Here is a 24454-nt window from a genome sequence, read left to right as displayed (position 1 = left end):
TATGAAGGCCAGCAGGCCTTGGAATCCCCAGTGTGCCTTTTTTTAACAACACTTTTCAGAGTACAACTGTGCAGTAAGTAATTCACACAGGACACACAGTAAGTCAGTAGCCTCGCTGGGAGCATTATGAGCACGAAATTCGAGTCTGTTCTTAAAAAGATGGCCCCGAGCCTTGCTAAGAAGAGGACCAGAAGGGGTTGTTCTGGGGGTGGCATTGTAGGAGTGAGATGTATTGGCAGAACTGTGTGAGGAAGTTTACACAGTGTCTGCCCCCTGTGTGTGCATGGCTGTGATCAGTGCCTTTAGTCTCCAACTTTCATGAGTACTACATGGCACCAAATACACGACTAACAAGATTTCTTTAAAGTCTCTTGCAGCTGTAAGTAGTTTATTTTTCTTCTTTAAATCCCCATTGCTGCTTATTTTTCTTCCATGGAGTGTGAAATAATCTTTCCTTACAAGTTACCACTTGCTCCAGTGAATGGTTCTGCCTCAAGATCAGCTTCAGGCATAGGCCTGTTAAGTAGCTGTGTTGATTGCCTTAAAATCATCTTGACTGTCCGTTCCTCTATTGTGTAGCCATTTCTCAGCACTTGAAGATTCCTACCAATCCTAGCAGGGACCCGTGATCTGTCTTTGTTGGACTCTGGATACTCCTCCCCTCCTTTCAAGAGCCATTCTGAGGCACATACTAGGGCAGGGGTGGCCAACCTGAGCTTGGGAAGGAGCCAGAATTTATCAATGTACATTGCCAAAGAGCCACAATAATACATCGGCAGCTCCCCATCAGCTCCCCACCCCTGCTCCCAGCTCTTCCCGCCCACCGGCAGTCCTGCCGATCAGTGCCTCCCCCTCCCTCCTTGCACCTCGCGATCAGCTGTTTCCTGGCGTGCAGGAGGCTTGGGGGGGAGAAGAAGCGAGGGCACAGCAGGCTCAGGGGCGGGGGCAGGAAGAGGTGGAGTGGGGGCAGGGCCTGTGGCAGAGCCAGGGGTTGAGCAGTGAGCACCCCCAGTACATTGGAAAGTTGGCGCCTATAGCTCCAGCCCCGGAGTTGGTGCCTATACAAGGAGCCGCATATTAACTTCTGAAGAGCCGCATGTGGTTCCGGAGCCACGGTTGGCCACCCCTGTAGTAGGTGTTTAGCTGTGTGTGGTGCACCCTGACACTTGGTATATGTAACCCGAGTGGAGACGCCATGCAGTTAAAAAGGACAGACAGTACCTCCAGCAGCCCCACGATAGGCTAGGGCTAGAAAGTGCCAAGGGGAGCAGCAGACTGGCAGCAGAGCTCACTGAAAGAGCAGAGGAGTTCAACAGTTGCTGGCAGAGGAACCTGCAAGGAGAAGCAGCACAACCTGCTGGAGCCTCAGAGGAGAAGGCCAGAGGGAGGAGCAGTGAGAATCTCAGAGAAGCAGCTGGCATCTGAGCCTTCAGGAAGAGTGGTAGAGGAAGAGCTGGGCACCCTGGCCCAGCAGCTAGTGAACAAAGGAGCTGTTAGGAGAAGATTTTAGCAGGAAGAAAGGAGCCACTCATCACAGCCCTGCAATAGAGGAGTCCTCCAAGATCCCTGAGGAAGAGGAGCAGTCACAGCCAAAAGGTAGAGAAATCCCCCCTCCTGACCCCGAGAGAGCTGAACCCTCCTGGAGCACCATTACAAAGGGCAACAAGGAGGAGCAGCCACCTACAGGTGAAATGGGTCCAGGCAGGAGCTACTGTGGGCAGCAGCAATGTTGCGCGGTGGGGCTGAGATGTCACAGAAAGGACCAATAACATAAAGGAGAGAATGAAGTTGTTGTTAGAGAATGAATAAAGAAGCGAGTCATAGTCATAGAGTTTAAGGTCAGAAGAGAGCACCAATCATCTAGTCTGACCTTCTGTATATCACAGGCCACCAGCATCACCCAGTCCTCTGCACACTAAGCCCAACGGCCAGAAGTAGACCAAAGTATTGCAGCCCTCAGAAGACAAAATTATTGTGTGCCATCAGTGGAGAACAGGAGGGACCAAGGTGCACCAGTGCCCGAGGGCTGTGCAATGGCAGGGAATTGATTAAGTGAGATACACCCAGATGATCTTGGCAAGAAACCTGTGCCCCATGCTGTAGAGGAAGGCAAAACAAACTCCAAAGTCACTGCCAATCTGACCTAGAGGAATATTCCTTCCCAACCCCACATATGGCAATCAGACCCTGACCATGTGAGCGAAAGCCAGCCAGCCAAGCACTGAGATGAAAAAATGTTCAGAACACCAGCCCACCCCATTAAGTGTCTCATCTCCAGCTGTGATTATCTCGAATGCTTCCGAAATAATGGAATTAAGTTATTGTTAGAGAGAAAGAAAATAGGAGTGGGTAGAGGGAAATAAATAAATAAAGACAAGAGTAGCATGAAAGCACAATACAGTACTTACTTTCATCTAAGTCTTTCCTGCAATCCAGTCTATGTTCTTGGGCTAGTTCTGTAAAATGGGATTTATAGGGATTTTTTTTACTTTAAAATTATAAAATACATCAACTGTCCTCTTGATTCAAGCACCAAAAACATCTCTACTTCAGGCCGCTGCTGTTCCTTCTCTGGGCTTATTTTCCACTTTGGGTTTCTTTGTGACCGTGCTAATGTCTGCTGTTTATGGCTTGTGGTTAGCTGCTCATTCTTTGTCCTCCCTCAGTGCCTTCTCTCAGCAAGCATATGTCTTCAGAATATTTGCTGGATAAACAAGGTGCTGTACATCAGTCCAGATGATGCTGTCTCTGTGTAACATCGTCTGGGGCACAACCCAGTCACTAACAATGAAAGAACAGAATATAATTAGCACATGATTTTGTCAGACACCTATTGAAAAATTAGATGCTAAAATACTGTGGATGGGCTTCACTGGAGTGAGGTAACACAGGACTTTCTCTTAATGTGGTGGCAAGATGAACAAGTCTCCGACGTTCTTTACAACGGCAGAGCTCCTTCAGCTGATGTATTAGCAGATGGATATCTCTGTAAGGTGGAACTCTGTTCATTATTCACTAAGGGCTGGGAAGTTCCATCCAATAATAAGGGCCATGTGAAGCCATGCAGCCCTGGGGATTCTGCAGAATGAATGCCTCCTTGAATGCCAGGACATTCAAATGCTGCTCACACGTTGCTACATCCGCTTATGAGATGCTGCTAATTATTCCCCCACATGGTGGCCGCTGGGCAGTGCATAAGGAGGCAGAGAGATGTCTGCCTCGTTCTCCTTGTCCATCTCTGTCCCTTTGTGGTGCATGTTGGGCACCTCCAGAAAGATGGGGAAGGAGCAGTCCCTGTGCTCCCCAGAACAGATGGTCTGCAAATCTGCCTGGCATTTACTTGGGTGCTGCATTAGAGGGACACCTTGTATCCAGGAACAGGTCAAGTATAATCTGAGCCTAATACAAGGACCAAATCTTATTCCCATTGGGTCAATGGCAAAGCTCACATCTGCTTGAGTGGGACAAGGATTTGCTACTCTTTGCACCAAATCTCTTGTTTCATTGCAGAAATGTTTCTTCCAATATTAGCATAGCATTGCACAGAACACATGCTGGTGATCCATAAGGTTAGTCATTGGTTAAATGTTTCTATTGGCTGCACTTTCAGCATAAGGAAACATTTTCTTTACGACTTCTAATTTCTGTAGCTCATGCCCCATTGCAGGTTGTATTTTGGTTGTGTTTTCTGTTACTGATGCCAGTGCATTCCCATGTCACCCCTAATTTTTTTTATCCTGGAATACTGTCAGACTTGGACAACTCTCCAAAATCAAAAAGTAAAAAGTATTCTATTATGTGGTTTAAATGAGATTAAGGGAAATGATCTGTTCTGGTTGGCTTAGGTATAAATAGTTGTCTTTGAAAAATACTGCAGTGGCATATATTCTGTTTTTTTTATTAATGTTGTCCCATGCCCTCCCCCCCTCACATGCTATTAAGATAGTATTTATGAGCATTAACGGTGTTGCCAACTCTCCCAATAGTTATTGCTTTTCATAAAGTGCCAAATCCTGACTTTGTGATTCGTGAGAATCTCATCTTTCATTTTTTAAAATAAAGTAAGTTTCTAGCCCTTATGGTTGTGGAGTACAATCTTGAAATCATTACACCTAAACACTCCAGCTCCTGAAGAGGAATAAAAAGAAGTCAACAGTTTTTAAACCTCATTTTTATAACCATTCTCATAATTGTGTGAGCCTGACTCATGATTTTTGAATGCTTGGGAATGGGAATACTGAACATATCAAAGGAAAGCAAACCCTGCTGTGGTTGAGATGCAGACTGTCCCATTCATATCCAGTACAGCAAGGATATTTAAAAGGTGCGGTGAATCAGTGAAATGATTTTGTATTCATTCTTTAACTCCAAAAAGAAAGGTTAATATATAAAAACTTTGCTGTCAAGAGCACTAAGACAATGAAAGCCTTGGAAGGCTGTTTTGTTATATCACGGGTTCAGATCAACACTTCTTTTGTTACATTTGTTAATATCTGTGTCCTGAATACTGATTCCTGTAGCAAAACACTAACTCACTGGTCCTAGCATGTACATCTTCCATGCCTGCACAAGTCTGTGATGTTTGGTAGTGTACTGGAATGCTATACCCCCATCCTCTGGGCAACATACCAATCTTGGCTTTAACTGGAACATTTTCTGAGGCTGCAAAAGCACTGGTACTTAGCAGTGCAAGAGGTGATGTCTTTATAATAGTATGTATTTCCCAAAGAGCTGTCTGTTGAGGATTAGGGCTCTAAAGCCAGTATAGTATTGTGCTCTCCTATACTATTTTTCCATTTTATCAGACCTCTTATGCCATTTAGAATTCTATCAGACCTCCTTTGGCACAAGAATGAATCAATGAAGCATAAACTCAGTGGCAAAGTACATTTTGTATATTATGGCAGCATAAATGGAAGCTCTAAGAAGATATAGAGAAAGGTACTTTATATCCTCTGCTCAAAAATATGAAGTATTGGAAGAACTACAGAAGATTTTCTGAATGGATTGACATTCAGGATGGTCTATTGACTTTTCCTTAGTTCCATGTGGAGATGCTAATTCATCTCTGATATAACACATGACCCTTTGCATTACAAAGCTTTTGCTCTAGCGCCAGGCCAAAAATATTAGCCGCTCTGCCAGTACCAGAAAGAATAATTAGTTGGACACAATTGTCAGCAAAGTTATTTTGTTCAGAAGATAAATTAGGAGATTGGTTTATAGGAGATACTGTTTGAGTAGAGTTGGATTTAAAGCTTGATGTTGAATCAAGTTGTGGGCCACCATCTTCTTACTGCATATGAACTGCAGATTCCTTGTGTATATCATAAAAGAATCCAAATTATTCACCTTTTCCCTTCTATTATGTTAATCTGACCATCTGCTACCTTGGGAAACCATATGAGCAGATCCTGTCTGCAGACTCCAAAGGAATCTGTGGCAAACATCTTTATTGTTGCTTGGCCTGCACCCTCCTTATTGTAGAATTAAAAAACCCATGTCCCTGAATAGGAAGAGTTCAAAGCAAGTAATTTTGAGTGATATCACTAGCTTTTAAGTGGTTATATTTCCCAAAGGAAGGGGCGGAAGTCCTATCACTTGAGTAATTTAAAACTAAACAAGAAAAAGCACCACTCAAGAATATACCTTAGCAAATTTATCCTGCATTGGTTGGCAGTGGGGGGAGGGAGGGGATAAGATGACCTAATGGAACTTTTCTACATCCAGTCTCTGACTCAGAAGAGAAGTGGAAGATGACCTCATTCACCCGGAGGAATGAGGTGACTTCATAGTTTGGGAAGTAGATGATGATCCTTACTTCTTGCAGGTTTCCTATTACTTTCAGGGTTGCTGTTTCTAGGGTTATGTTGTATTTTCCCCTCCAAATCATAAGTGGCTCATCTCCTTTTTACTCTCTCTTTTTTTGCTTTCTTTTATTTTATGGGATTTGTTTTCCTCTCAAACTTCCATTCTCATATTCAGAGTCTTCAGGGCCCGTGCTCTCCCTCCTACTGTATTCCACACTTTCACTTGGAACAAAGAAAAAGGGGAAAAGAAGAAAAAGGATTAACAAAAGGTTGAATCATTGAGGCTCTGGGTGAGTCTGCAGTATAGGACCTCTCACTTCTAGATCACAGGTTCAGATGCAGTCTATTTTAGTAGTAACGGAATGACTTCACCATCTGATGGCTGGTAGTCTGTGTGGAATTATTTGTGGGGGGGTCTTGACCAAGTTCCCAGCAAGCAGGTGTCCATGTCACAAAACCGACACCACATAAGGGATGAAATGGAACCTTTGTTTGAGTCTCAGCTGGCTGGCCAAGGAATGAATGGGCAATCAGACTGAACTACTCCAAACCCATAGAGTGGCCTTGGTAGAACATGGTGAAAGCAAATTCGTAGGGGATTGTGGGGCACTTCGCTTGTTTCTTGCCTGTGCAGCACCTGTTCTGTTGTAAACAAGAGTTCAGTCTCTAGGGTTGCCATGTGATTTTTAAAATTTGGTTTCCATAAATAATTGCACACTTGACTTTGAAATTTGCTTGCTGTGAGCATTAGGGATGAGATAAAAATGGGAAGAAAGAGTATTTTTCTTCTCCAGAAATATACAGGAATGCTTTTTTAGATGATGGATAAACAAGGCAAAAAAATTTCTGATTAGGTCAGTGAGATAACTCTAAATGTAAACCTCATTGGAAGTACTATAAATATTCCTGGATTATATTCCCAATTCACATTAAAGGTTAAAATCAGCCTCTTCTTCTGCTTGCAGACAGTCTGAAAACAGATTCTTTCTTCACATTTACTTATTATTCAAAAATATTTGACAAATGTTCTTGCATTATTTAACTCTGCAGTGGTCACAAACAGTACTCTGTGAGGTTTCACTATTTAGGCTGTGTCGGTTAGTTGTGCTTGGTCAGCTAAATTGCATGGTATTGTTTCTGTTCCCTGATCGGATGAGTGCCCAAGTACTTTTGGGATGGATATGCATGCATGCGAATTTAAAATTTGGTTTCTATGAATACTTACGCATGCAACTTTGAATTTCGCTTGCTGCAAATATTTATGTCAGAAAAACTCAACAGAATAAATGTTTGTGGAAGTGAAGAAAACAAAAAAGTGAGCATGAACAAAACAAATTAATGTAAAAGTTGGAGTGAAATTTGTTTGCAATGTTTGTCCGGCTCCAGAATTTTTGTATTATGCATTTATTCTTTTCAGAGGTAGCAGAAGAAAATGTATTAATTTCTGCCTGGAATATTTTGCTGTGGACTGTGCCAAAAACCAAAGGACGGTTGGCATGTTTTTCTTTAGATTAATGACATTTCGTTTAAATTATTTCTAAAAAATATTCGCCCAATTAAATCAGTGGTGCTGTAGCATATTCTGGTTCAGGGCAGGGGAGGATTGGGAGTAAGTGTTGCTTTTGTAATTGTGTCCAAATGAAATGCATCTATTCTAAGGTGTTTTTCACACCTCATTTATTGTATGGGGAATACAGGCAAAGAAGATCCTCCCTTTAGCAAGAATCACCTCATAGAGCAAACTGCCAGGGTATAATTCCTTTGCAATTAATAACCAAAGACTGATGGTTCTTGAATCATTCTTCTTTTACTTTTTCTGGCGGATTGCCCAAGGATCTCACTATATGTTACTGTTCAGTTCTTCCTTTTTAGACTATTATTCCTTCTGTCCACCCTTTGCTTGAAATAACCAGCCAAATGGAGAAGGGAATGCACAGCAACGAACCATTAAAACCATGCTTGTTGGTCATGGAGGGAAGGCAAATGGCTGATATGCTGGTGGTTGCAGGGCAATGGCTCCTTGATCCATGTTCTCTGAGTCGCTGTTTTTACAGATGGCTTTTTTTGTTCTCTCTGTTTTAGGTGGCTGAAAAGCTTTCTGGCTTTGCCAGAAAGTAAGCCAACTTCATGTACAGTAAGGGCGTGCTCAAGTCACTGAGTTCTGATTTAAAACCTCGATTTCACGCATTCCAAGTTTAGATGTTTGAAGTTGGGCCTTTGATACAGCCCACTTTTAGAGATGATGGGCAGCCAAGGAATTTAGATCGATATCCTGGTTTGAATCTGGGATTTTTGCTTCTGGCCCACCTCTAATCAATCCCGGGGCCATTGGGGTTCTAATGACGCAGGTGGGCGGTAATGGGATATGAGATATAAAGCCTTTCACCGCTAGATCACTGTTTCAAATGCTAACCATATTGGTAATGGCTCAGAGTCAGTGCCATCCAGTAAGTGTTTGGTAGCCTATTTTATTGATTTTAGGCTTAAGTAATAGTAAAAAAGATGCCCCTTTGAGAGCTCTAGGTCCCTTGATGCTCACTTAACACTTAAGCATAACATACTCATCAGCATTAAAAAGCAAACATTCACCAGGGACAAATTAACTCAATTCAGAACTATCCACGCACCCTGACAAGCAAACCCTCCAAGTCAAGGCTGAAGCACGCTGGCAAGGCAATGTGAGGAAGCTTTGACTATTACACTTGGTCTATGGACAAATAGTGGACTGTAGTCTTTACTGCCACCGATATCAGTCCATCATTTTCCATTTGAAAAACTATTTTTTAAAGAAAGAGACTCTTGTTTCAAAGACAGAAGTGGGTGTGTAGACACAGTGGCAGTGCAGTATTGCTGTACCAAAGAGCTAAGTTTGATCTGTTTCCCCCCTCTCCCCCCAACCGGTCCCATAGGGTGCTAAGAATGCTGCAGAGGCAGCAAGGTAAACACCCAAGGGAGGAAATAGCTTCATATTGTTCAAATGTGTCACCCCAAGCTGTTTCAGGAATGGTGTTTATAGGCTCCTCGGTGACAGTATCAGAAAGAGGATTAACTGTGGTTTATGCTTTGGGCATGAAGAAAGGAAAAATGAGTGGAGGAGAGTTTAGAGGAGCCCCAGGAAAACACAGGGACTGAATTTATTTTCTTTAAGCGTGAGTTTGGAGGATGAGTCGCAGGATATGAATATGGCATTGAGAATGTACTTGGGACTTTTCCACGATGCTTTTAATGTGGTTGTGGATTCCTTGACTGGGAGTGAAAATCAAATAGTGAACTTCAACAAGTGTAGAGAATATGGAGATGTTTATACTCATTTGAAAAATGCATCAGGGCATGATATGATTTTTGTCCGTGCTAGCTAGTAATGACATAGCATCAACATGACAAAGGATGAATCATTTGGACACCCATGAAACACCATACCATAGGGTTGCTAACTTGTAACTTTTGGGGGATTCATGAAATAATGAAATCAGGATTCAGTGACTCTCTTTGCTGAATAGCTGGGTTTGTTTGAGTTACATGATTAATCCTAGCCTGGTGTCTATTTTCATAAACACAAGATTACCAGACAGAAATCCTACTTTTACCAGTAGCTCAGGGTTTATATTGTCAAAACAGCCAGGCTAAGTAGCCTTTTGAATTAAAATATAAAGGTCCAAATTCTAGCCACGGAGGCAAATGCACAGTTAATGACTAGCAGCCATACATGTCTGGGAGGAAAGTGGTCTGAAATAGGCATCCAACACTAGTGCTTTTTATGATTGAAGGCTGTGATGGAAGCTTTTGTTTTCAGGCCTTGATAGGAGTATAGTACTTTCTGAGACCTCTAAAGGGTTGAAACCTCAGAGAACATGGAGATGGATTCTCTGGATGAATCAAAACCAAAATGATGCTCTTGTTTTCATTGTTTACCTGGCTACATCTTAGTTTCTAAAATGACATTTTCCTATATTATTGGCCTTACAGACTCAACCCCAGTAACTTTTTGAGACTTTAAATTTGCAATCACATAACAAATGGAGTCAAAAGATTATAATACTGTGCTGTGCTGAACATGAACACAAAGTTAGTTAAACTGGAAGTACCTTTTATATTTATTTAGAGTATAAGCTCTCTGGAACAGGGACTATCTTTTACTATACTTGTACATGCCTACCACAATTGGGTCCTGATCCTGGTTGGGGAAGCTGGAAGCTACTATAATACAAATAACAAAATGGTAGTTATATTTATTACAATTGGTACTTATGCTTTACTACATTTTTGAAGGCGCATGGCACTCCTAAAAGTTAAGCATAGTGAAGGTAAGTTTTCTGAAACATCTCCACACAGCTCTGCCAAAGCACCTCTGTCCAACCTACAGCACCCTAAGCCTCCAAGTCTACCTGCATATGACTATTTCTTCATCATTATCACTTTCTCCAGCTCTCATGATTTTATTGTGAGTCTCCTAATAATTAATATTTTACATACAATCCCAGTTCCGGGAGTCATGTAATTACATGAGAATCTCAGCTGTCATTAAAAAAAAAAAAAAAGTCATTTTCAAGACCTCCTGTTTTTTAGAAAAAAAGGCTCAAAAAGAAAGAAGCAAACAAAAAGACCCACAATTTAATTTAAAAAAAATAAAGTCTTGTGGGATTTTTTGTTGTTGTTTAAAGCCAACTCACAATTTTTGAAGGCCTGACTCATGATTTTTGAACACTTGGGTTTGGCAACAGTAAGTTATGGTAATGGTTTTGTTACTGTTACTTAGAATTTGATAGATTGATAAGTGGCCGCTCGTCAGGACCATTATATATTGTAGGCCAGTGATTCTTGCACTTTTTTCATAGTATATACCACATCTTAATAGAGAACAACTCTTGAGAAAACTCCCTTCCGATTCACAATTGTCCAGACCACATCCTCTCCCATTCTTTATCATTTGACATCTTGATGGCAAGTACAATGATTGCTTACATGGAAAAGTAATATTGAGAAAATATTTTGTTAATTTTAGCCGTCGTCGTCTTAAATTTAGAAGCTGGTAACAAAGAGAGCAGCCTGTGGACCACGAGTGCTCCACAGACTACAGTTTGAGGTTCTCTGTAGACTATCCAGCCTGGTGGGGAGGTCTTTAGTAATTTGGCAATGCCATGCTACAGTCCTGGGCTTGCAGGGACCACACTCCTGCTAAGAATATTTGCTAGAATTTGCCTTGGTTATTGCACTTGATTTATTTTATTTTTCTTCTTGCATTTTGAACTTAAAAGGAGACTGATATAGTGGAGCTCCAAAGTGGAAATTGCTGTTAATTTTAGCAGGTGAAGGCTCCACTTGTCATTTTGAAAAGGATGCCTCTGTAAACCCACATTTGGGAAAACTGTGTTCTCATTAGCACCATCCGGCAAGTGGAAAGACCCAACACTGTAGCCAGTAAATCATTTTAAAGTCAGTGGAGTAGTCACAGGTTGAAGAGCGGCATGCTCAGAGTTTTACATTAGGAAAAAATATTGTTGTGGGTTGTTTTTTTTTAGGTAACTGGCAGCTGACTTGGAATTTGTTTTTAAAAATGAAGGCAGACCATGATTGCAACTCATGTCTATCTCTTTTTAAATTTTGTCAGAACTTGAGAGAGTCTTGCTGGAAAAAGGCAGGCTACTTCTTTGATCTTCCAGATTTCTTATCATGGAAAGCAACAGGTGTCACTGCAAGGTATGTTAATTATAACTGCATGATTTGTTTTTCTTCATCTATTTTTCCTGTGCATGTTTCTGCCTTAAATCATTTTGACTGGACATGCTGTATGTACATCTGTATGTGATTTAGCCTATTCAAAAACATCTTGAATCTATCTCCTACTTCCAGTGTACATTCCTGAACACAGTCGTTCCTGTGAGCGCTGTAATCCTCAGATACAGTATGTTGCTACAGCCATCAGTTAATTGATCTCGTGCTCCATTTTTGGACCATAAGCAAGATTGCTTTACCTATTTCAAGTTGTAGTCCATTGAAATTTTTTTTCACTGACAAATGAAATTGCTGCAGTTTTTGACCAAAAAACCCCCAAACAAAACATTTTTTGAGTGTGTGAGATCTAATAAATCTTGTTAAAAATGAACAATGGGTATAAAATCACTCCCCAAAAACATCCCAGAAAAGCACATACTTAAACCTCAAATATCCGAGTGTGTTATGTATATCGTAGGGAGCAATTAATAGTGTTGCCTTGAGAAAATTATTTAAAATCCTGATTAAAGAAAGAATAACACCACAGATGTACAAGTACTTTTGAAAGTTTAGTAAGATACAATACTAGCTATTTAAAAAATACATACGGCGTGATTCTACTTTCAGGGTGGTATAAGTCAAGAATATCTCCACTGAAGTCAGTGGAGTTGTAACTGTGTAAAACTAGTGTAAGAGGACAATCAGGCCTGGCATAGTTTAAGGGTATGTCTACACTGCAAAAAAAGACCCACAACAGTGAGTCTTGGAGCCTGGGTCAACTGACTCGGGCTTGTGCTATAGGCCTAAAAATACCAGTGTAGATGTTCTGACTCAGGCTGTACTCCGGGCTCTGAAATCCAGTTTCGGGGAGAGTCTGAGCCCAGGCTCCAGCCCAAACCAGAACGTCAGAACATTTTTATCCCCATAGTTGATCCAGGCTCTGAGACTCACTGCCCCTGGTCTTTTTTTTGCAGCATAGGTGTACCCTGACCCTCCCCAGGAATATAGGACAGGTCTCCCTTGCCCCCTACCCTTTTGTGTTCAGGTTAGGACTTTCTGTCTATCCATTTAAATAGCTGCCAGTTGTCAAGAATTTCATTTCCATGAGTGGACCAGTACCGGGTTTGTTTAAAACAAACCAACCAACCCCTGGCCAAGAGTATTATTTATTGTAAGAACTTACTTAGTATTGTTGTTACTTGTCATGCGGTAGCTCCCATGAGCTCCAGTCATAGGCTAGGACCCCATTTTGCTGTACAAACACTCAACAAAAAGACTGTCCCTGCCCCGAAGAGCTTGTAGTCTGAAGTTTCCCTCTCAGCTGCTCCACAGCATGTCTGACCTACACTAGTGTCAAGAGCATGAATCCCAAGGTTCCAAACAAGGATATCATGCATGGCAATGCCTTGTGAAAGTATGCATGACTTTCGCTTCTGGCCACCGACTTTCTGGCTGAAGACTGGATGAAGGGAGATACTACTGTTCTTTTGCATCTGCTCACAGAATGCTAAATATTAGTTGTGCTTTATAGGCACATCCATGAGCATAGGCAACTAGTAACTGCTGATAGTAAGGGGACACAATTTAAAGATTATGGTGGTGCAATTTGGACAATAGAATGGGGACTTAGAAGCAAATTAGCAAGGTCTTGCTCAGACGGTGCACAAAAATGTGTCATTGATTTGCTATCTAGCTGGCTTTGAACCCTGCTAAAGTGAATGAGAATTTTATGCTCTCGAGCTGCTATATCCCCATCAAACCAATGAGACCGCTGATCCACCTTTACTTCTGTATCACTTATTTTAAAATGTAAGAGACTGTTTTCCTCTAACAACAGCTATATAAATGGGGATACCAGGCCAAGATGCTTATTTCACTGATTTGGGCTTAATTCTCCACTGTGCCCAGTAGAAAGATCCCCCAAGGACCTTAAGCTAGCTGAGAACTGGGTATATCGGAGTTTAGCTCTGCCTCCTCCCCTTCCCTCACCTCACATGCTCTGTCTCCTCCTTGCCTCTGAGAAGCCTTTGCTTTCCCTTATGCCACACAGTGGTTTCCAGCACAGTAGATGCAGAAGGCCAATTTTACCCCTGGTGTAATTTCACTGGAGTCCGGGGAATTGCAACAGGTTAATTATACCCCTAGCTTTCAAAGTGCAACAATATGCCATACCTTTCAATATCTCACTGTATGCAATCCAGTATAGCATACCTTCCCATACCCCACTGTACACAATATGCCATACCTTCCAACCCACCAGTGTATACAATACAGCATACCTTCTAATACCCCACTCTGTATACAGTATTTTCACAGCTTCTAACTTATAAGCCCCTATTAGGTATCCACTTATTGTGATAGAATGTAACATTCAGCCACTGCAGGGATGGATGCAGTAAGGTGACACTCAGGATCACTGCATACCTGCTGTGTACTTTGCACTTGGTGGGAGAAACCAGCTAACAACATTTTGTCCTTATCCTTTCTTGGCAAACACTTTGCAGTGAAACCATTGCCATCGTTGCTACTTTCTATATTTCCAATGTGAGCTGGAAGTGGCTCTCTTGTTACATAGCAAGACCACCAAAATGCTACTCTGGGAATAGGGCGCATACGCTGTAGACCTACAGAAACCAGAGTGCTAATGCAAACAAACCACCTGACCTGTCCAAACTTCCTCAATCAAAAGACTTTACGTATTAAAATCAGGTGCCACCTCGGAATGTGCTGCTAAGGGCATCCCGTGAAAGAGGCCGTCAGCTAAACATGCTGTACAGCTCTTCCAGCATTAGCTACAAATCACACTCCCAGCAAAAACAGGAGAGGGGTTTGTGGCTCTCAGAGGACCCTACAGTCAGTAACTGCTTCTGTCTCAAGGCTATGAGAGAAGGTGAATAATGAAAACCAAAAGACGCATTGCTGGAAAACACACCCACAGCCCTGCTTATTATACAATAGAGCAATTTCCCTCTTTAAAGCCAAACCTGAGTGAAGAATGGAATGTGGGGCTATGACATTGGCCCACCCTGTCTAGACTAGGAAATAGGTTGTATTGAAAAACGTGATAGTTCAAGCACGTTAGGAAACACGTTTTTAAACACTGCCTATTTCCCCAGTTTAGACCTTCCCATTCAGAAGAGGGGCAAGGAAACAAGGAAGGGGCACTGGGCATGTTAGAAAGTCCCAGTTCAAACCACTTGAGTATCCAACCAGAGAGCTCAAGCAGTTACACCCCAGCCCAGAGAACTCAGCTGGCCCATGGCCTTGAGCTGCTCTTGTCAACCCCAATAGTAGGGGCCTTAGCAAGGTGAAGTTCACTTGGCTGCAGACACGATGGCCTGAACAGAAAATCCCTGGGAATTGTGGTCCTACCATAATTAATCCTAAGGGATTCATCATGTGAGGGAGGAAATCCGGGGTATTTTAATTCTGACCTGGAATTCTGGGAGGGCAATGGAGTGAGTGGGAAAGCATTCACCCCTGGGCTACCACTATATACACAGACTCTACCCCACTCTTTTCCTACAAGCCAGAGAGGTCTTCGGTGCTTCTCTTTGTTTCAATCTTTAAAAAAATACCAGATGCCCATCCATCCAGGCTAGGGTTACCATACGTCCGGCTTTTTGACATGTCTGGCTTTTTGGTCCTCAAATCCCCGTCCAGGAGGAATTTCCAAAAAGCAGAACATGTCCAGGAAAATAGGGAGGCATGGTAAGGGGACCGCCTCCTCCCCGGGCTCCAACTTTCCCGGCTCCTGCCGCTCTCCACCGCGTGTCGGGGCCAAAGCAACTTCCCCAGCGCAGCAGCAGCTGGAGCCCGGGGAGGAGGTGGCTGCGCACTCGGATGCCACCCGCCGCCTCTGTGCCCCCGCAGATCGGGGGAATTGTTAGTTTTGCTGCAGCCACTCGCACTCGGGCAAAAGACGCTCGGGGGACCCCGAGTGCGGGGGACATCCGAGCGCGCAGCCGCCTCCTCCCCGGGCTCCAACTTTCCCGGCTCCCACCGCTCTCCACCCCGGCGGGGTCCGAAGCAACTTCCCCAGCGCAGCAGCAGCCGGGGGGAGGGAGGGAGGAGGGGGAATGCGGGGTGCTCAGGGGAGGGGGCGGAGTTGGGGCGGGGACTTTGGGGAAGGGGCGGAGTTGGGGCGGGGCAGGGGCCCTGTGGAGTGTCCTCTTTTTGCAGTATTGAACTATGGTAACCCTAATCCAGGCCCACATGGCTGTTTCCTTGCTGCAGCCACCCCCTTCCTCATCCACCCCCGACTCCCAGCCCTGGCCTATGCTGACCCCCCATGACCCCCCACGATCATTCCCAGCATCCCCAGCAGCCCCACCTTCCTCCCTCCCATTTTGCCCCCTTGATGCAAGAAAGAAGCTCACCAGGGCAGGGCAAGCAGCTGCAGAGCACAGGCCAGGCACTCTCCTCCTGACCTGAGGCACGTACCTGAGCACAGCTCTAACTCCCCTCCCCCCTCTGGAATGTGTCCCCCCAGGCCTCTAGGGAGGGGCATGTGACCATTCCTGCCCCTCCCTTGCATTGTCCCTGTCCGTGAGTGTGGCATAGGGCAGGACCCGCCACCCCATAGACAGCACCGTGAGACGGGCTTCCTCCTAGAGCTCCTGGGTGCACAGAGGATATGTGCCTGTTGCTACCCCCTTACCTGGCTATAAGTCCTTGAAGTCTTCCAGTGATTCTACCTAGCAAGCTGGAGAGGATAATTTTGAGCTATTTTTCATTGGGGTATGAGTGCCCTCTGTAGTACTTCACTCCCTGACAACGTGGTGAGTAAGAGAGCAGAGTGGGAATCAACCCCCCTTTTCCCCAAACACACTGGGCTCTACAACTAGGCCACGGGGCCAGATGATTAATACTTTAAAAAAATACATGAGTAAAACGTGAAATGTTCTCAGCGTGGTGAAGACTTGGGAAGCTAAAGAGAGTGCACTCCGTGTATTTTCTGAACGTGTGTAACTCTAACACAGGGAAATTCTTGAAACACGGCATTTCCAGATCATTGTTAAAGGAGGGAGATGGTTTCAAACGGGGGGGGGGGGTGTTAAAAAAGCTATTTTTTACCTTGTTAAGAGGAGAGAAATCCATAGCAGTGATGCATCAAGTTACAATACTCCTGGGCCTTCTGCCTCCCTCCTGCTTTCAGTGTTGGCAGTCACACTCTGTGTAAAAGAGATCCTCCTTTTTTTTTTTTTTTTAAATGTTCTCGTCCTCTGAGGAACAACAGTCCTCCCTGTCTGGCACATTCAGACCCAGAAACTAGCTGCTTGTGCTGTAATTCAATCTTAACCTGACCCCGCTAGGATAAGACTAACAGCTTTGAAAGTAGGAGGATCAAGTCACCAACGTTTAGTATGTTGAGCCAGCGGTCATCTCTCTTAATGACAGTCATGTCGCCAGTTTAGGGGTACAAGAGTTGGGCCACTCATCCTCTTCTTGGATAGTGTTGGCAGAAAGTTTTTAAAGAAAATATTTCTATCCCTTGTGGGTTTTTTTGTTTGTTTGTTTTTTTGTAACGCGATCACTTAACCTCCATCCTTCTGCAGCTTGGGAGAGCAGATGGGAAAGAACAGCACAGTCTTCCCCCAGACTTAAAAGGAAAACTTCACTGTCATGCTGACTAATCCTTAAGTCTCTTGGGGAAACAAATGATCCGATTAAATTGCAAGGGTTACACTGTGTCTGCAGCCATCCTGCTTGTAATACCTGATGGATCCAAGTGTTTGGTAACAACTGCTGCTGCAGTAGTAAAGAAGATTGATGGAAACCAGGATAACGAGATGACAAAGCTGCCCTTATGGGTTAAAGCCTCTTATTGTGTCTTCCTTCCAATCACTCCTTAAAACTCACCGCTGCTGTGATTTTCCACAAAACGCTAGACTGTAGGTAGGCTGGTGGTTTGCTGTGATCACTGCTTACTGCACTAACCATAGTCTTCTTACTGTTACCTGGTGCTCTCCCATCTCTTTGTTTCATCTGCCTGTCGTCTTTTGTTGGATAAGAAATTGTGAGTTCTTTGCAGCTGGGATAGTCTTTCTGTGATCAGTGTCTAGTACAATGGGCCTCCAGTCGCTTACTGGGCCCCCTAGACATGACTGCAATACAAATAACAATAATGCGAGGGTAGAGAGATCTGATAAATAAACCACAATATTCTACTACGATGGTCCAAGCACTACAGTAATGCTATTGTAAGCTTATTGGGTGAAATTTGCAGCCTCCTCTCCAGCCCTTGGTGCACCAGGTAAAGAGGCTGGAAGAGGCAGAAAATGAGTCTAAACCCCTCCGATCCAGATAGGAGAATTTTCCAGGTGCAAGAACTAAGGAGGACAACATCAGGTTGTCATCAAGATTCCGTTTATAAACCTGGTCATAAGAGGCATGCTAGGGACAGGGCTTGAGTGGGAATGTTATGTCAGGGGTAATGCTATGGAGTTTCTCAGCAATGATGCTGTCCCTAATCAGCTGGCGACAGGCTGCCATAAGTTAGCTGGATCTCCAGAGTTGTCTGAGTTACATTCGGTTCTGCTCCAGACTTGGGCGGGCACACCAGTGGCTTAAAGCTGTGTTGGGCCCATCTTCTGCTGGGTTGTGAATTCTGTGCTGGGCCGAATCTCACAAATTGTTATGAATGATACTGTAGAATACTGGTGTATACTCCAAATGTACTGTGTACTTCCTATGTTCAAAGTGCTGTGCAAGTGTGAACAAATCAAGGGCCAGATTCTTGCACCCTTTCTCAGTGGGACTACTAAGAGTGAGGCACAGTACTAGTCAGTGTGAGTAAAAGTGGCAGAACTCGGCCACAATAAAGGAGGAATCTTGTAAGTTTTTGCTGATGGATACCTTGGTAGAGTAACTATGATCCTGAAGGGATTTTTGTTGCGAAATGTTTCCATTTCTATGCACCCCATTGCTCCTGCTTCATTATCATTGGTACAGGTCTGAGCCCTGATTCTTCAAAGACTTTCACACGTACGTTACATACTCTGAATATCCCCTTTGGCTTCTGGGGGACTATTCACAGTGTGTAGAGTTAATCACATGTACAAATCTTTGCAGGCCTCCCTGTCTGGCACATTCAGGATCAGGGAACTGTGTACTTAAACAGTTTAGTGTGTTTGTAAGCTTAAATTTGTATATCTTTGGCATTTGAGTAATCCTTAATGGCTTGAATCCCCCTCACTGCATATCTACGAGTTGTACTATGGATCTACATAAAATCCACAGAAATGTCCTTATATGCTTCATACCTGAAGGCAGGCAGCTCAAACATATTCTGAGATTTGAACAACTACCTTTTGTTACTAGTCGTCTTGATGATAGACACCATGCATCCAGTAGCTGCATAGAACGAGTTCAAAATTGCTGTATTTTTAGGGGTTTCCAGTAAACTCCAGCTGTTCACAGAGGATTATTGTCTGGGATCTTCCTTATACAAAAATGTATTCATTTTCTAAGATTCCTACTTCGGAACAATGAAAAATAAGGCCTTTGTTCTAAATGATATGCAGTGCTGCTTTTCTTAGGATTGATGTGTTTCCCCAGCTGGGTTCTACCTTAAAAAATGGTATGGATACTTTTTTTAATATAGAAAGGATAGGCATCAGTCTTGACATTTAGATTTTCACCTGGCTTGTTCCAGCAAAGCTATTGTGGGGGGGAGAGGAGGAGAGAGTTGTTTTTCTCAGATGTGTTAGTAATGCTCTTCAAAGGCTCAGCACTTTTACTCATGGTGAGTATGACTCACCACCACCCTCCTCCACCTATTACCTCTAACTTTTTCTTTATATGGTGTTTTGAGTCAAGGTAGCTTAAAAATAATCTTCCATGCACAATTGGTCCAGCTACAGGTGACTGTATTATGGATGGAGAACTCTTGTCAGAGATACATAGAGATACACAGAGAACTTCTGAAATCTCCTTAAGGACTGCAACGCAAACAAGAATGGGGCTGGGCTGCAAAGTCAGATCTGGAGCCACATCCGAATTTCCACATCAGGGGTGTTCTGATCCAGGATTTTGCTTCGGGGGCATCTCTAATTACAAGCAATTCGCTCATTAGAAAGGTAGAGGCTCCAGTCGATTTATTTGGCTTAAGATGAACCATTAAAAAAAATTACAACTGTGGAACAGGCTTTGGAATCATAGTTAAGAATATCAGCTGATCCATAACAGAGGTGGAGTGTGTCCAACGTGGCACTGGGTGTGCTTGTAAAAAAAAGAAAACAGTTACCTACTGTACATAGGAAGGTAGAAATGCTGGGAAAGTAAAAATAAGAACTTGAGAAGTCTAGAATGGGATGAGCAGACCTAAGGGTCAGGTCCCATTTGAAAGTCTGCATGGTTCACTCAGACAAAATGATTGACACTAAATTTGATCAGCCTTTTAAAAAAAAAAAAGTCCTGCAGAGAGACCCTGCTTAATTACTCTCTAGCTACTGGCCCCTTGGACTCTCTGGAAGAGAAGATGTTGTCGTGCAGGCAGTTGATCCTTCCCCTTCTGTGTGGGATCTCAGAGATTATCTGCAGATGGCTTCCTCACAGAGATCTCAGCGTCCGAACCTGGCCCAAATAAAATAATTTCTATAAGAAGCTGATTCGTACATTTATGGGCATTGTCTACATTACACAGACCCAAAGGCAGATGTTTATGGTCAACTAATATTAGATTTACTATGTATATAATATATATTAAAAAAACAGAAATTCCTGTAAACAGGCCAGGCTGAAAGGAGATAGAAAATCTATTGAACACCTGAGTTCAGTTCCTCATCTGGTGTAAATTGGAATAGCTGCCAGTTTACACCAACTGAGGATCTGAGCCTTTTATAACAGTTGCACAACATTAGGGTCAGATTCTGCTCTGTTACACAGCATTAACTCCAAAATAACTCCGGTGATACCAAAGGAGTTAATTCAGATGTGCACCAGAGTAACAGAAGGCAGTATCCATCTCCTGATTTATTTGGAACAATGGAAGCCATTAGTAAAACAGGAGAGTGGATGATCCAGTGGTTATGGTACTAGTCAGTGACTTAGAAGAGCTGGGTGCAAGCCCCTACTCTGCCACAGTCTTCTCATTTGACCTTGGGCGAGTCAGTTTGTCTCTGTGCCTCAGTTCCTCCCCTGTAAAATGGGGATAATTGCACTTCCCTACCTCACAGACAGGTTGTGGGGATAAATCATTCAAGGCAAGGTAGTGGGGGGCTATATTGAGTACCACATGTAGGTCAGTAGATAGTTCAGTGCTGAAAACTTGAAAGAGAGAGAGTTTGTGGGGGGAAATTGGTGCTTGTTAGAGAATTTATTAGAAGGAACAAGCTGAGAGGAGTCAAGTATCAGAGGGGTAGCCGTGTTAGTCTGGATCTGTAAAAAGCAACAGAGAGTCCTGTGGCATCTTTAAGACTAACAGATGTATTGGAGCATAAGCTTTTGTGGATGAATGCCCACTTCGTCGGATGCATGTATCCGACTCTCTGAGAGGAGTGTGTGTCTTTTTAAGGAGGTTAATAAGATGCAGTACCGGATCAGCTCAGAGACTTGTGGTCAACTTCCCTCCCCCTCCTTCCCAGCACTGCCATGATGACTAATGAATACTCCTTGGCTGGGATTCTGGTGTTCAGCTTCTCCTTGTTTACATTCTGTGCCAACTTCAAAAGATGCCTGGTCTAAAAATCAGGCTTCTCTCTGGAAAGAAAAGGGCCTGGGCATCTTTTACAAGGCTGCACTGATTAGCATCATGGCCCATGTGGCAGAGGCAATATCCTCCATTGTGCTGGAGTTTGGGGTTCTGTTTATAAAATGAAACCCAAGACTTCAGACACAGACTCATTTGGGGAAAAAGGGAATTTATCTTAGGGAACAAGGGATGCTATTTTAATTTCTTAAGCAGGACAGACAAAGTGTCCGTGAACTTCCTGTGCCAGAGCCGACAGTATGCTGCCCTATGACTGAACCTTTTCCAAACCAAGAGAGAGACCCACTACCTTTTGTGACTGTCCCTGTTTTCCACGCTTTTAGTGAATTCAGAATGTGGCCATCTGAGACTAGTTCAGTTGCCCCTTTCACCAGTGTGGAAACAGTGACATGTTTCATACGGCCATGCTAAGGACCTGAGGTAGAAAAGTATTATGCCTGAAAGAGTGGGAGTGCCCTCATTATTGAGGAGAGGGGTTTTGGTGACTCCTGTTTTGTGGGGAAGCTGGGACGTCTTTTTCTTTTCATGAACCCTCCATTTTTTAATTTATTTTTTTTGTGGCAGTGTGTGCGATAATTGTGTCCATTATATAACTGTACTTGTAGTGTGATCTACTGGAATTGTGCATCTATAGTATGGCCTAGTGGAAGCAGTGTGGACTGGTGGATAGACTGGGATTCGGGAGACCTCTGTTCTACTCCCAGCTCTGCTACTAGCCTGCTGGGTGAGACACGTCCTCTCTCTGTACCTCAGTTTCCCCATCTGTATAACCAGGATAATGATATTGACCTCCTTTTTAAAGAGCATTGTGATCTGATGATGAAAAGCATGATATACTAGCTAGCTATTATTATTTTTTATTATTATTAGTGTTGGGAGTGGAGCTCAGGCTCCATGTCCATTCTGTCCTTGGCCTATCCATATTCAAGAAATCTTTCATAGTAGTTTTGGATGAGTCGGTGAATTGGATGCATCCCTATAATTCTTTGCTTCTTTTGTATTTCTGGAATAATATAGTCCCTTTTCCTGATGGTCAAAGTAATCACCTTAATTTCTCATTAGTGTTAACCAAAATCTGTTTAACTGGCAAACTGGACCAGAAAATTCTATTTTAAAATAAGAAAATTAGACATAAAGTAACAAGACTCCAGTTACTTGAGTAGTGTTAGTTCTAAAGGTATCAACCTTTTGTATTTCAGGGCACTTATTACGCTGGCAGTGAATGTCTGTTTTATGGTCCTAATCCTGTTACCATCAACATCATTTGAGATTTTTGTCATTGGTTTCAGTGGGAGCAGAATTGAGACCTCCCTGCAAAGAGGTTTTGTCTCTTTCCATGTTCCAGACTTTCCCCCCATATTTTAAAAAGTTTATTTTAAGTTCATTTTATTCCTGTTTCTTTCTATGCCAGTATCATGGCTGTTTGAAGAAAGAATCACAACTTTAAAGGGAAATTGTCAACTTAAAAATCACACTGTGTCTGAAAGTTTGCACCTATTACTATTACAACTAGCATCTAAGATGTCTGTAACTGAAAGAAATTAAAGAGGAATAGTTATTACTAGTTATTCAGATTGTTCACTTTGTGCATTTGATACCAATTTGTATATAAACAGTTTCACTGTTTTCTCCTTTTATAGGCAGTTACTTTCCACTTCTTTCTGTATGCACAGCAAGAGGGGAGAGAAACATGCTTTAAAATAGGAAAATATGATTGTATACACACAAAAATTGGCAGGGGCCTCAAGGACAGGTGCAGTACAGGACATGACTTAACTCATTTTTAGAAATTGACTAGATTTCAAGTTGACATGTCCCTTCAAAAGGTGCATCTGAAGAAGTGAGGTTTTTACTCACGAAAGCTTATGCCCAAATAAATCTGTTAGTCTTTAAGGTGCCACCAGACTCCTTGTTGCTTTAAAAGATTGTGTCCTAGGGGTCTTTAGTTACTAAGTAGTCTGCAGGAGTTTTGTTTGTGTCTTGGTTATAAAAATTGTTAATATGTATTGTGAATGTTTACCAGGAAGCATACAGGCAAACAGAAAATGCTAGCTATTGTTATTGTACAAATGTCCTTTACAAAACATTAGCAAGAGAAACTGATGTGTTTTCCAAATGATTTTCAGATCTTTCCTCTTAGTAGGGCCTAAGTAATGTTTACCTATAGCTGTACAGTGGAATGAAATTGCATTCCAAGTTTTTAACACCTTTAAATACGCTCTCTCAATATGTTTCAAGGGTTTACATTCACATCTTATGTACATGGTTACTTCTATAAAGATTTTTTTTAAAAGGTGTTTGGGCTCTTAATTAACAGTGACAGTGCCAGGCCCTTAATTTTGTATTGTGCTTGTTTGCCTTTAGGAAAAAGTCAGCTAGGTCAGTATAGAAAAGGAGTGGGGGCAGGAGCTGTAGTAGATGTATTACTGGAAGCTTGCCACAGAGACATTGAACTCTAAGCCAAGCATGAAGTCATTTTGAACTCAAGGAGTCTCACTAATCCGAGGCAATGTGTCTTAATTTGACAAAGTAAAGACTGCTTGATAAGCAACCCCGCTACAAATTCTGTTCAACAGGGGTGTTTGTAAGTTTAGATAGCAAATGAGGAATGTGGTGATGTGAAAGAATCATCTTGTTTTCTGGTGCTTACTCCCACAAGCCTGAAGGCAGGCTTGGCTCTGCTGTTCCCTGCAGTTTGGGCTATGCGGTGGCTTGATGTGAAATTTGAGAAACAGATGTAGTTTTCTATTTCAGGAAAATGATCTCAGGGATTGAATGTGTGTTCTGTTGGCTGTTAAGCTCTGATCTCGCCCAGGGTGATAGTGGTTCGTTCTTTCTTTCTAATGATGGGTAAGAAGTTCCTAAGCACTTTCTATCAGAATTTATGTATTCACTTCTTGTTAATCATTATTATTCCTTCATCTTCTAAATGCAACCTTGTATATCATAGGAAAGATTTGAAGAAACAAATTACTGCACCACAGAAAATGATCCTATACCTTTCATTTTTCCATAATAGTCATTTGCATTTATTTCGGGTGAGTAGAAGATAAAATTTTCCATCAAGGAAAAGGAGCCTGTATTTAAGGAACCCTTTCCTCATTTATCATATGCTGGAGTAATATATATTCATATATATGAAAATCTTAATTACTAGCTTCTCTATTAAGGTTCAGATAATAACCCCTTTCTCCTAGTATCTGCAGAAGGGTGACCAGGA

General features: G+C 42.7%; 1 protein-coding gene across 9 annotated transcripts in view; it reads left to right on the top strand.

Annotated features, from left to right (window-relative positions):
- FGGY (FGGY carbohydrate kinase domain containing) overlaps nt 1–24454 on the top strand; it is a 332123-nt gene that overhangs the window by 163400 nt on the left and 144269 nt on the right. For all 9 annotated transcript variants that reach the window (XM_034778551.1, XM_034778550.1, XM_034778547.1 and 6 more), the window contains one exon: nt 11419–11507. Coding sequence is in view for 6 of the 9 variants with exons in the window: in XM_034778547.1 (XP_034634438.1) it covers nt 11419–11507 (89 nt within the window). In the remaining 3 variants the exon portion in view is untranslated. The remainder of the gene's footprint in view (nt 1–11418; nt 11508–24454) is intronic.

Source organism: Trachemys scripta, chromosome 8 (genome assembly GCF_013100865.1).
Source record: "Trachemys scripta elegans isolate TJP31775 chromosome 8, CAS_Tse_1.0, whole genome shotgun sequence".
Lineage (NCBI taxonomy): Eukaryota > Metazoa > Chordata > Testudines > Emydidae > Trachemys > Trachemys scripta.
This window is presented reverse-complemented; position numbering and strand designations above follow the sequence as displayed.